Source organism: Odontesthes bonariensis, chromosome 15 (assembly GCF_027942865.1).
Source record: "Odontesthes bonariensis isolate fOdoBon6 chromosome 15, fOdoBon6.hap1, whole genome shotgun sequence".
NCBI lineage: Eukaryota > Metazoa > Chordata > Actinopteri > Atheriniformes > Atherinopsidae > Odontesthes > Odontesthes bonariensis.
Genome location: NC_134520.1, coordinates 25,404,725 through 25,418,915, shown reverse-complemented (window position 1 = coordinate 25,418,915; position 14,191 = coordinate 25,404,725). Strand labels below are relative to the sequence as shown.

Here is a 14,191-nt window from a genome sequence, read left to right as displayed (position 1 = left end):
TCTAAATTGTGAACGACGGTTGTGTGTGTATGTTACACCGTGCACAGCAGTGAGCTGCAGGCACGGTCTCAGGGGTTTCGGGTAGTCTTTTGTGTGATTATGCATGTTTATGGTTGTGCTTGTGTGTCAAGCTGAGCTCAGCCCCATCTTGTAAAGTCCTGTTGGCTCATAGCACTGCAGCACAGCAGCGTCAAACACCATCAAACAGTCTTCACATGCCCGTATTTGGATGAAGTAAACAGCCTTCTTCACTCACTGACACCAGACCCTGAAGGATTGTTTGCTTGTGCCAAATTTGTTTTGTTTGATTAATGATGAAGAAGTTGAAACCTCTTGTTGAAATGAAAAATACAAGGCAACAGTACACTGAAAACTACAAAATCGGCTATTGTGCTTTTGTCCAGTGGTGCAAACAGGCAATCTGGCACAAACGTCCCTCAGTCTGAACGCAGTTCTTTATGAGCTTTGTGTCTTTATCAAGATAGCGAATCTAGGAATTTAACCCATTTACAAGACAAGCGGATGGATATGATGCAGAGTGGATGTTTTACCTACACTAACAGAAGCATTGCCAAAGGGATGTGGGCAAAACAGCAGTGATATTAAGAGCCCCTTGCTAGACTCTAGTGGTTCCCAAACATGACCCAGTTTCAGCCCGCTAATAGAAACAGAGCTGGTATTTCCACCTCACCACTGGCTACGTACTGCAGGTGTCTCCTGGCTACAATTCAGACTGCATGTTTCACGATAATACTGGTTTGGATAAAGGTATTTATTAAGCTGTTGTGTGTGTATATTGCTTGTGTACAGATGCATTTCTGTACCTCTTCTCCTACTTCCAGCCCAGGTTTCACAGTTTGTAAATCATTACTTTGCTGCAGCCAGACTGATTAAAATAAAGACCTTCTAATGGTCTCAATAGGCCATTAACTGTATTATTTAATCTTTTTATGCAGCTTTTAAGAATATTGCTTTATGGAGAATGTACAGCTGGTTCAGTACTGCCACTGGTGTCTGCAATTCTTTTGAGGAATGTTGACCTTTTCCCTTGAAAGTGAAATAGAAATCTTGAGAAAACATCTTCCATCTTCATCCCATTTTGTTGCATTTCTCTCCTATTTGCTGCTGTTAACAGTATTCTGCTTTTTCACCTTGAAGTTCTGAAATATATTAACAGAATAGGAGACAATTTTTATTTATTTATTTATTTTTTTACCTGTATCTAATGGCAACTCCAAAATTCACAAATATCTCACCATGATTGGGTCTGATGATGTTCAGCTGGCAGTGTGGGAGCTATCTGAAGGGCTTGTTCTGGAACACCCCTCGCCTCCCCAGAGCTGAAAATTGGACGCATTTAGGGCTGCGGAGCTGGAGGTCACTCTCATTGTGTACAGAAATGAATCCACTCCCAGAGTAGATGCCACCGCTGTGTACACTCAATCAATTCTTGTGTACATTTATTTCTAGCTGAAGCTGCAGTGTGGAAAATAAGCCTGAAGCTAGCAATCTCCTTTTTCTTGACACTTCCTTTCATAGTATGTTTTGTTTTTTCTTTTGTTAGAGGTTCACACACACTGTGGATAAATACTTTATATTCACGTCATGTACAATGCATTCAAACAAATAGTGATCATACTTATATGTATAATTATCTTACTACTTTACTGCATCGGTTTTAAGTGGAGTTATCATATATCCACATAACTCGATAAGGTGATGAGGAAAGCTTGTTTCAGTCACTGCACTACAGTGAAATAAGAGGCATGAATAAAAAACAGAGTAAAGAATACAAAATGGAGAATCGTCATGATACCAAGAGGAAATTAATACTCTCTTTAAGAGAACCAATCCACTAGTGACTTCAACATCAGAGAGATCCATTTTGAAAGTAATCCTACAGTGAATGTGCAGTCCCTTTACAGATTAAAAGGTAATGGCCCTCATCTTCCCGGGTTCTTTCATCACCTGGTAAGCTGGCAGTTGGTTTGGACTCGCGTATCCTTGCCACGTGGCCTTAGCAAATCTGAGGACAGAAGCTGCAGCCTTATGCTGGATCTGAAACATTTGAAAGGCCTCATCAAGCATTTATAAAGACCTGAAAAGCTCCTGCTGAGGCTGTGAGGGTGTGTAGGAGCCACAGTGCATTGAGCATAGCTGCATGTCTTAACTCATTCTGAAATGTCAAGGCCTTAGTAAAGTCTTCAGTGGGAGTGAATTATGCCTTTAAACTCTTAGAAAGGCTGCAGCTGTCGGGTTTTGCTGTTGAGATATCAGTGCAGCCCTCTGCTCTGAGAAGTTTTTAACCTCCACTACATAGAGGTGTTTATAGGTTAGTGTTTGTTTATCTAAATTCATCGATGAAATGGTTGTGTTGGTTCCATCTCAAACGTTACCGTCAGAGTTTTTATGCCAACACCTTTTTCATTGTAGCATACAGAAGCATGTAGCAGTATTACAGTTAATCCTCCTGCAGTGCAGCCGACCAGACAGTCAGTCAGTGCCTCTGCTTCTCAACACAAGTGGATGCTGTGCTGATTGCCTCTTGTCTGCCTCACGGACAGGGAGACAGAAGAGCAGTAATAATGGAAGGTGTAGGCACTGCACAGGCACTCCTGCCTCCATTAACCGTGTGGGTTTAGCATCAACAGGTTTTTAAATGTTCAGTATGTTAGGATGGCATTAGATTGATTTCTTATTTAGTATGTGACAAATATTGTGTTTTTTAAAAATGATTATCATTCCATTTGACTGATGGCTCTAAACATAGGTGCCACTACGATCTTAATATTTATTGTCTGACCTTCATAAGATTATAATGTTTTGAACCTCCCACTAATCAGTAGAATTAGTCATACCACTTGAGAGAAGTGCTGAAATGCCAACAAGCCAAAACAAGCACACCCAGTTGGATTAGACTGTAAGCTAGTGATAAATGACCTCACAGAAAGCAAAGCATTTGCAGTTTTACATCGTTTTGAAATGTTTGTCTGTATGCTCATGTGCACAGCTGTTACACATACAGCCACTTATCCCATCTCATCCCATATTTTTTAATGTCGGCTTGTGTCTTGTTTCCTGCAGACAGCGATAGTGAAATCTCCAGCGGAACGGGAGATGTTTCCAAAGAATGTCCTGAGAAAATACTGGAGTCCTGGGGAGGACTCCTGACCAGATGGTACGGCATGAAACGTGACAAATTCTGGACGCTGAGAATGTCAGAAAAATGAATTGTTTGTATGACATGAGGAAAGCCCTGGGAAATCTGAACAGGGTGGGAGGATCATACAGGCTACAGAGACATTTACCACTGTTGAATGACTGAGAATGTGTCAGAAACATGGAGATTGTGCATGTGTCATTGAACAAGGTTTGAATTACTGAATATCTCATGTAATATTTTTGTGAAATGTGTTTATAGACTCTCGAAAAAAGCAGCCATTAAAATCTTGAAGACTTTTTGTTCTTTAGCTTCTTTATGTTGCTCAAGGTCCAGCATACCTGAGACAGAGTGCGATTTAACGTATAGGACAATGATCTTCTCCATTATCGCAATTTGACTGTTTTACCATCCCCGTTTGCATGGATTACCTACTAAAATTAAAGCTGAAGTTTTAAAACTTGAATGAATGAAATACTATTTGGAAATGCTTCAACACAGAGCCTGAGGAGCAGCAGTTAGTTGAGGTGTTAAGATTCTTCGTCTGAAATAAAAGATATTTCAGGCGTCTCATTTGAGGTCACATCATTTTCTTGATGTTGCATCAGCACAATGAAGTGAAGTTTATTGGGAAATTGCTTTCATATGGCCTCCATAACCGCGTCATGATGAGATTTCAAGCATCATTAAATAGAGCTGACTTTGTGCTTTCAAAAATAGTTTTTTTTTTCCTCTTTTGGGAGCACAGCGCTGCCATTAATATTCCAGACTACAATATGGGACCAGCGCCGTTGTTGATAAAGCTGTTGATACTGGACGTGGTGTTTCATGTGATAATTGATATTATTGTAAATGAAGCATGAAATCTGTACTGAACTGATTACTGTACTCATGATTGTAGTTGCTAGATATAGTTGTGTGCATTTGAGTCAGGAAGGTATCTGCATAAGATTAAGGAACAACAACAACAATTGCCGCATCATGTTGGTGTACTGGGCAGCTCCCAGTTGTAGGTTTGCACTAGTTTGAATTGGCTTGTTCAGTCCTCCCTACCTTGTAAGAAAAATTAAACAAATTCATCATGGTCACACCTACAGTAAAGGGCAAAGTAAATGACTTCATTGTTGAAGCTGACCAGCTGTACGTAAGATTGATGAAGTATCTTTTGTTTCCTGTTTGCGATGTGTGCGCGTGTATTAGGCACGGGAACCTGTCCACTCGTCCGAAGGGTTTGCCCTCATTGGTTCGCAGTGGCATTCCTGAGCCACTCAGAGCCGAAGTCTGGCAGCTGCTGGCTGGTTGCCACGACAACCATGACCTGCTTGAGCACTATCGCATCCTCATCACTAAGGTAAAAGCCCACACACACTCAAAACAGGAGGGACAGCTGCTTAGAAGAAGTTGAATTTATGATTAAAATGTCACACAAAGCTTGATGCTGTGATGTTTAGCATCTGCTCATCACATGTACACGTTTACTTAACACAAAAAGATTTGTTTATCATGTAGTACCTGATGGCTGGCATGGCAACAAGCTGTTGTTCGCTGTTGAGTTCTCGACATGAGCTTTTTTGTTTTGTTTTTAAGAAGTGATTTGTATAGTTTCACCACATGTTGCCATAGGAAAAAAAAAAAAATCTTATCTCAGATTATTACGATAACACTTGTTTAGTTTCACTTGTTTGCTTATGAAAATATTCTTCTTCAGCATGCAGATTGTTCTGTTGGATCCTTCTGCTGTATGTCTATAAGAAACGATGGGTTCGAGGCACTGTCGCTCGCTTTTGTTCAGTTTTGGTGGAAACAGTTCAGTCGTGTAAAGGATCATGTTGCTGTCATGAATGAAAGTAGAAAGTGTTTCCCTTTGTGTGTGCACTCTTATTTCAGAGATCTCTGTAATTTAGCCATGACATTTAAGTGCGCGCATTACTCTCTCTGGACTGTCACAACTCGTGCAGGTGAAGTTTTGAACCTGTTCATTTAAGTGCTGCACTTTGTTTGTCAGATGAGTTCACGACGGTCAACGTGCTATTATATAAGATAGAATATTTAATTTGTAAAAAAAAAAAAAAAAATTGCTTTTTATTTTTGTCGTGGTTTTAAAAAAAAATTTTTAGGTCATTTGTTGCTAAATTGTGAGCAGTGTCTCAGATTTTAGAGCCGACATATCAGTCTTGAGCTGCTCTCCATAAACAAACAAAGGCCAGCTATTTAAAAACCAGGTTAGGAATGTTAAGTTAACAAAAGCCAGGCCTGAAAATGGGTCCAAATACCATGAAAGGAAAGTTTAGATGTGTTCTTTGTTTCTCACTAATTTTCCAGAAAGCTGCATTAACCGTTACGCTCAGAACATACTCGTATTTAGTATGCAGCTCCAGATGTTTTCTGAATTGCCCTGGATCTCATTACAAATTAAATGGAAAAACAAATCTATTTTAATCATGCACTAAACCCCCGGAAATAATAATGTGTTTGCTCAAAAACAGAAGCAGGCTTTGTTTTTCTGTGTTTCATAAGAGCAAACCTGCTTCACGCTACCTGGCACCACTGTGTCGCTGTGCACAAATAAACATGTGCCAGTTACAGACATTATAGATACCTTTACAGGCAGAGACAGCCTTGTTCAGGCATGATTTTGCACTGCAGCTGAAGGAGAGACACAGCGCACTCAGCCACGCTAATAATTGTTTGGATGGAGTGGCAGCTAGTCGTCTTGCAAATATTACAAGGTTTTTTTCTACGGCGAGGAGATGTAGGTGAGGATGAAGGAGTTCGAGAAGAGATGATTCTAGCTATGTTAAACAGACTTTATTTCAAACTGTAAAATTCTCACTTTTAAGCCAGTGAATAGCCAAAAAAAAACTGCAAATAACTAAAAAAAAAGAAAACCCAATAAGGAAAGAAAGCTGACAATGAAATAAAGACCTAAGAATGATAACAAAGTATGGTTTAAAATGCACAGGATGAACAAATGCCAGGAGTTTATCTATTGTTCAGAGCAGAATTCTTCTCAAATACAACATATCTGAAGGCACATCTGTTGTTAAAATACTTGGTTAAGCTTGGTCCTGCCTCTATTCATCGGAACAGCAAATTAGAAATGTTATGTGACTTTTGTTCATCTATCCGTGGATCCACAGGAAACATTTCAGTGACCAGTACTAAAGAGAGCTTGTGACCTAATCTTCTTACACAGTTGGATTCTTAAACTGTTAACCTCATATCTCCACCTCACCTTCATCTTGGATCTACCACTGGAGCCGTTATTTTTGGTAGTTGCTTCATTAATCGACAATCGTGGCTCAGTGGTTAGAGTCGGTCGTCCAAAAACCGGAAGGTTGGTGGTTTGATTCCTACCCTCGCCACTCAAAAAGAATGGTGAAACTGACAGCTGGAGGGGTGTCAGTCCACCTCCTTGTCACGGCCGAGGTGCCCTTGAGCAAGGCACCGTACCCCCATGCCCCCAGGGCGCTGTGAATGACTGCCCACAATAAATCTGATCTTAATCTTAATTAGCAAGTCAAAAACCATTATTGATAGTAACTATCAATAAATACTAAAGAGTTACTAACATAATCAACTATATCGTCATACACAGATTAAACTGGCTGAACGTGTCAAATTGTGACATTAAGACTACATGTCAACTTGTAATCACCTCAACCATTTGCAGACCATTTTGATTCTAATAGAATCCTGATTTTATAACTACAGCGTCATCAGACAAAAGTAACTTAAGGACAATGTTTGTGCAGCGACTTAAGCTCAACCAAACTGTACGTGTGACTCTGCTGAGTGCCATCTTTTGTTTTGGCTCACACTTACTCTGCCTCCGTCTTTCTTGTAGGAGCCCTGATTCTTTCTGCCTTTGCCAACCCCTCTTCCCTTTTCTCCTTCACTCTCGCTCATGTTACATAAGGCCAAGCCTCCGTATTTGAGCTCATTTTTCCTCATTTCGCTATCTTTGCCACGCCCACATCTTCTGTCTTGCCGGAGTAGTGATGGTATTGAGAGGTGGTAGGATGAGCTATTAATAGCCACACCAAATTAATGGAACGGAGGCAAGATGGAGTAGGAAGGGCAAGATGGAAGAGAGGCAAATGATAACGGTGAGGACAGTGTGGAGCTGATTAATGCCTCTTGTCTGGGCTTAGTGGCGACACTAATGCTGACTGAATTCAAAGTAAATGTATTGTCATTATTGTGGGAGGGATATTGGTGTTGTAATTCAGTATCATGCATCACCATGAATTCTATGCTTGGTACACACAGAGGGATCTTTGATCCAATGAGAATTCCACTGGCGATGTGAGAATAACTGACAAACACACTGAGCATGAAGCAGCATGTGGAGCGATGTTGGCTAGTTTCATATCAAAGATTACAAGTGTCATGTTAAGTGTTGTACCGCTCTCATTCTCAGTCATCACACATAGACACATTCTGTCACACACAACATGGCCTCGGGGCATCAGAGACATTCACTACTTGAGCCATTTCTCAGTTGATGCTGCACTGTGTTTGGGGTAGGGGTTCGGGAGGTTTTTAGTGACATTTCAACAACCTTTACGTGTCCCTAGAGCCGAACAAGCTCAAGGTGTGCAGCCACGCTTGAACTCACAGCTTAAAAACAGCTCAGCCAGCTATTTCCAGGCCTTCATTTCCAAAAACCAATCTTGCTTAGAGCACAGGCCATGTGTTAACAGAGGTCAGGATCTCTCTTCACGTTTGATGGCTGTAACCAGAGGCCCGGAACAGCAGTTCCCCCACACCAGGCAGTAGGGAGACTTAGACTTTATGAAACTGAAGGTCCTCCAAGGAGACTATTTTTCAAAGGGAATTGATTTTTCGTTATTTACAGTCGTTCTCTATAATAGCAAGCATGATATGGAAATTTGTGCTCATTATTAGCAGTGGCTGTTATTAAGATTGAATAGATATTGTCTCTAATTCTTCTGGTGCAATGGAATAATATAAATCTGTGCAATGTCTTCATTTTAATTTTCTTATACTTGTACACATATCAAATCCTGTTTCTCAAGAACTTATATCTTGGTAACACATCTCATGTGCTGTATGAGACTATGTTGCATCCTGTTGTCCATGATATCAAGTTCTTACCAGAATAGGGGAGGATTTGTATGTCCAGGGTTTTAAAACCCATCCTGGTACAACTGGTCTAGTGGTTTAAGGGAGCTTCTAGGATCTGCAATTCAGAGAAGAGACAATCAAAAACAGCTGACAAATAACAAAGGCTAAAATAACAGCAGAAGTGATGAAGAAAATCAAATGCAAAGCCAATATGAAGTGACAAAAGCAATACAAAAAAGGGTTAAAGGAGAAGCAATTGAAAAGCAGTAGCAGTAAAGACATAGAAGATTCCACATGTATTGTTTAATTAATTCCTCGTTGTAATTCCTTATTCATTTTCTTTTAAAGTTTTATTCCTTTTTGTGACTATTATTCCATAAGGTGCACCATTTTGAAGTATTGTTGACTTCATTCGTATAAATATAACTGTGTTTTAGATATAAGCAGAGTTCTATCACTAGATCCTTTTAGTTAACTGTGGCTGTGTTATGCCCCAGCCTGTAATAACTTTTCTTACTGGCTATGAAAAAATGATTTCTCTCCAAATCTTTGAGAAATAATTTGATCCCCCTTAAAGTTTAAACATTACCTTTCATTCTGTGTTTATGTCCGTCTGAGCTTTCCTCTGGCTCCCTCCAAAGACTGGAACAAACCAATGAATTATTTTCAAAGCATGTAATGAAAGAGTGTAAGGTGCTTTACATCTTGTTTATGAATCATATTCAGGCCAGTCACCAGCTTAGTGATGACATTTAATGTTGGTGTTCAATCAAACATGGCATCAGCAATGCTGCCCGGTTGGAATAATACTACACCCACGCCTGATAACCCACATGCAGATGCATGGACTACAATGTACATAAGATAGGCTGCCATGGTAACTGCAAGCTTCTCTGCACTACTTTTATAAAAGTTGTCTCCATGAGAATTCCATTCACCTTTTTGTCAACGTTCTGCCTTTGTGGATTAAGCACTTGATATTTGATTAACTGGAACCTGGGTAGGCGGCCAGCTACTTGTGACTGCCTTGCCATCTGGCAACCACTGCTGTCATCTTTGTATAGTATGATTTTGTGGTGTTGGATTTTTTTCTCTTTTTTTTGGGACAGTATTATAATGCTTCTCCACTTGCACTTGAACATTGCAGATAAAGCAACATGTTAAAATCACGCTGTGTCTTTTTGCAGCATAAAATTAACAGATAACAGACATGTTTTGTCATTTCTACAAATATTTTAGTTTTAGATGAAGATCTCGGATGTGGACATTAACACAATGAACGATAATATGTCTATGAAGTGAAGTACCAAAATGATTAACTATCCTCAATGTCACTCCTCATCCCACACACACATATATTTAAAACATTTAAATAGTTAAAGTCTTGGGTTGCTATTGGAGGCATTCAAGTGTTTATAAAGCTGCCTTTTAATTTCCTTCAGTCTGTATTTTTAATCTTTGGTTTTTAGATTAAATTGTTGATTTGCTTTGGTGATCTACACTATAGATACTATGTGGGTTTTCTCCAGGTATTCCGGCTGCCTCCCGCCATCCAAAAACATGCATCTTAGGTGAATTTGTGATTCTAAAAGTGACTTTCGGGAGTGGGTGTGAGTGTGCATTGTTGTTTGTCTCTGTGTGGCCCTGAGATGGACTGGCGACCTGTCCAGGTTGTACGCTGCCTCTCGCCCAATGGCAGCTGGGAAAGGCCCCAGCCCCTGTGTGACCCTGAATTGGATTAAGCGGGTAGAGAAAATGGAAAGATGGATGGATGGACAGAACATATTCAAACAAATGTTGTTTGCACCTCTGTCACACCATGTGAATCTTAAAATCCTTAACACACAATTAATGTGGTCACAAACATGCAGAGGAGGCAGTGTTTGAACGGTAAGGTCTGCAAACAGGCAATTTGACATTTAACATTTATAGTCTCGCTTGGTTTTTTCCTGTCACTATACTAAGGTCTCATCATTTATGGATGGAAAAAAAAATCATCTTGAAGGTTTAGTCTTGTCAATCAAAGCCCCTTAAACAAATATGCACACTCCTCTTTACACCATCCTCATCCTTGTATCTGAAGGCACCAGCTGCACTGCATGTCCGCAGCTACGTAGCACCACCTCCATTCTCCCCTCCATACAATATGGTTCTATACACAGCACACCCGCCCTTTTTGTGACTGCATGATGCTCCACAATGCATCCCCGCAGCTCCCGTTCACACACAGTATGCATGGCAACAACCCAGTAGGCACCATTTAAAATAAATAAATGAAAATGAAAATGAAAAAAAAGCCCACCTTCTTTTATTCACAGTTTTAAGAGAATTTTACAGCAGGGATATTAAGGACAATGAAGCTACCATGTTATGTTGTTTCTATAGTTTTCAATTAAACAAAAACAAGAGATAACTATGTACTGACTATAACGAAGAAGTTTTCCTTGACTTTTAAGTGATTTACTCAGTAACGTATATTAGCATGTGTTGACACTGACTGTTGTAAGCAGAAGTGCTTATTATCTTGATACTTATTTTGAATTTATTTAAATTTGATTTAAAATTCCTTATGTAGATAGAAATGAACATGCAATGCCAAATAGTTGAAAACAGCATTATAGCATGTTTGTTCTAACTGTAAATGTGCTGCCATGCATGAGTAAATGCATCCACTGGGTGTGTATTAGCATAGCCTTTTAGCCATACTGACACTGATATGACAGCTCGGATTAAGAGGATCCAGCCTTCAGCATCTTCCCTGTCCACAGCACTTCTGTTTCTCGGTTCTCATATTGCCTTTAGCCTCAATGTTGGAGCAATGTAAAAGTAAAATTATTCTTATTGCTCTTCTTCTTTCTCTCTGTTACTGCAGAGCCTCCAGGTTTGTAAGAGGCAGGTTATTACATTTGAGTGGATTGAAACAACACCCTTAATATTTTCATCTGGCTGACAAATGAATTTCCAGCTTGTTTGGGCCTGGAAGGATATAGAAGTTTTGTTCCTTTTCACACACCCTAAAGGTCTGAAGTGGCTCTGAACGACCCGCATCAAAGCAGACACTCCAGCCCCACACTGGCACCGTTTGGCTTTGCGCCACTGCTCTATTACGCCTGGCATAACTTTTCAACACTGTCCATATTTTTTTAAGCGTTGCTGCTCCACACATACCCTTTATTTTATTTTTTTATTTTTTAGTCATATCCGGTCCATGCAAGTGCACTCCGGATCCCATCCCACAGCAGCTCTTCCTCTTTGGTACTTTAGCATTTTCTTTTTTGTTCTTTTTCTCCCGTTTTTATAGCTGTGCTGTCGCGTGTCGGGCATATTTGTAAAATGGATGAGGGAAGAATAAAGGATGAGAAATAACCGCGGCCATACAACATGCAGTCCTGTCGTTAGATACTGTCAGAAGTATCTATCCACACAGACGTTCAAACTGATGTCACAGTGGGGCTGAGACCTTTTATATATTTTTGTAATCATTGTATGATATAAATAGTTTTAGGAATGTAAAAGTTTTATTGTTTTTCTTTTAAACAGTGTTCAACAGTGCCACCTGTTGAGATAAACGGGTAGGCTATCCGCTATGAGCCTTCACTTGCAAAGTATCAGATATAGAGATATTATTGTAGGTTTAGGCTCTTTATAGACACGTAAAACAACTAATATATGGCAGCCTACCAACTATGTTAGTTGTTCTGCTATTTCAAGACATAATATCACTGAATAAAACATACATGTTTCAACTTATTAATTCAAAACTGCTACGATTAGATGTGTGCAGGCTGCAGCCTTTAAGTCTTTAAAAGTTATTCAGAAAAAGACACTAATGTGGCCTACTCTCATCCTCCCTTACTAGTAGATTTGTCCAACTGTAACACCACATGTTGGTGCTTTTGACAATTCAATTACAAAATACAGCCTTTAAAGGTGGGGTAGGGGATCTTTTTCTGGAACATTTTTTTACATATTGCTTGAAATACTCTTCACACCCCCATTGCAACCAATTAATTAAAAGTTTTGACACAAATATGAAAAGTTTTAGTGGCCTCTAGAACGTACAATCTAGGAAAAACAGTATATTCCCCCTCCTTCCCCCTGTGCGCGTACCCTGCTCCGTGAACGAATTACGCGTCCAGAAGCTTGGCAGGAAGCTAAACTAGAGCCAGCTTGGCTAGCACCTAGCATTGTTAAACGTATAGTTATCATATACTAAATACTAAATACGGCAACGATCGATGCTTGCTGTCAGAACAGCGCTCGTGCACCTTCGTGCTCGTGCGCGTTCATGTACTCTAGAGGCGTGCCTTCGGGGGGAAAGTGAAGAAAAGGGTTGGGAATATTTACCTGTGTATTTTCAAAATGCAGCTTCGCTGGACTCAAAATCCAGGATCTCCTACCCTACCTTTAAGTGTATATGATCATATTATATAGCAGCTGTTCAACGAAAATGGATTTGTGGTATACCAAAAAAAGAAAAAGTACATTATGGATGGAAGTACAAATATCAATTGTTCACACCAAAGCTTTCAGATGACTAAGTGATGCACATTACATTCTGACCTACATGTATGAGGACAATAGGAGCTGCAGAATAATGAATAAAAATACATCAGCTTGAGTGGTCAGACAAGTCTTCACTGCCTTGTAGGGTAAGATGAAATGAAGATGATAAATGATGATTTCAGTGGGCAGCCTGTTTTTGACCTTTCGTTCCTTATTTCTATTCAGCTGCAGCGGTGCCAGTGTAAAGGGTAAACATGATGACATTGAGCTGGAGGTGAAAGTTGTAATGATATTTTTTTATGTCAGGACATTTGGTATGAATTGTAGACATCTGAAACTGTTACTTTAATTGATATTCTCTCCCTTTCACTGCTAGACATTACATATGTTTTATTAGCCTGTCATTACAGCCGTTACTGCTTAAAAGAAAAGTCTATTTTTTAAGTTTTAATTTTGAAAAAGATGTTTTCTCCATCATGCATCTAACATCACGCTGTATATGTCCCCAGCAGCACAGATTTCATGATGTCTCAATTTTTAGTGTCGTCTGTATGACAGGAAAGTACGCTATGCTGAAGTCTGATATTTCTGATGTTGTTGATGGTTCAGACTCTTCTTATTCCTCTAACCTAAGAACTGAATGCAAGCAAGGCTTGGCCCACTCTTGATAAGTATAAATGTCTGCTAAGCTGGTTTAGTGTTGGCCTGTTGATTTTGCTGGGTACAGGTTTGTATGCATTCAGTGAACGAGTGCTAATCTGCCACACCAAACACCTTATCCCTCCGTATCCCAGCCCCCAGACTGTGCTACAACAGGGCTGTCGGTCCAAGTTTGTCTGCATATCAGAAGGAATTGCATTAGAATTATTACTGGCGTGACAACTGGCAACTGTTGGCTGATGTGATTATTGAACTAGAACTCTGCTGCACCTGCTCATTTTAAAGGAACATGGAACATTTTCGGTTCAACCTTCTTCAGTTTTTGTCCCACAACTAGTGCACGTCTCGACTAACGAGATCTTCTAAAAATGTCATCTGAGCAGGGCTGACAACACTGCATGTCTCCTGGCCAACCTTTAACACAAAGGGTGACAGTTGAAGGTTTTTGTCTCGGGAAAGTCATCAATGAAGAATGTTTTTAAAAAGTAAATTTTTAAGTTATGTAGTTCATCATTTGTTTTGTTTTTATTTATTGAGCGCTGTACTCCCTCCAGAGAAATGCTAAATACAGTATATAATCCGAACGAAGCCATTTAGCTTCTCCTGGTGGTGTCTTTGAACAAGAGGGTGAATATGAGGCTTCATTATTTGCTGTGCCCCTGACTAACCCCGAAAACTAAAGACCTTTTAATGTAGATGTAAACTCCCTGTGTATGCTGTTGAAACTGAAATCCGGTGGAGCCCAAGGGTGGAGGAGGGTGGGATGCTGGGAGG

At 39.9% G+C, this 14,191-nt stretch overlaps 1 protein-coding gene across 1 annotated transcript in view; it reads left to right on the top strand.

Moving 5' to 3' along the window:
- The window catches only part of rabgap1l (RAB GTPase activating protein 1-like), a 109,559-nt gene that overhangs the window by 22,384 nt on the left and 72,984 nt on the right, over positions 1–14,191 (top strand). Inside the window, exons 12-13 of the mRNA XM_075485689.1 lie at positions 3,085–3,178; positions 4,361–4,511. Of these exons, the coding sequence (XP_075341804.1) occupies positions 3,085–3,178; positions 4,361–4,511 (245 nt within the window). The remainder of the gene's footprint in view (positions 1–3,084; positions 3,179–4,360; positions 4,512–14,191) is intronic.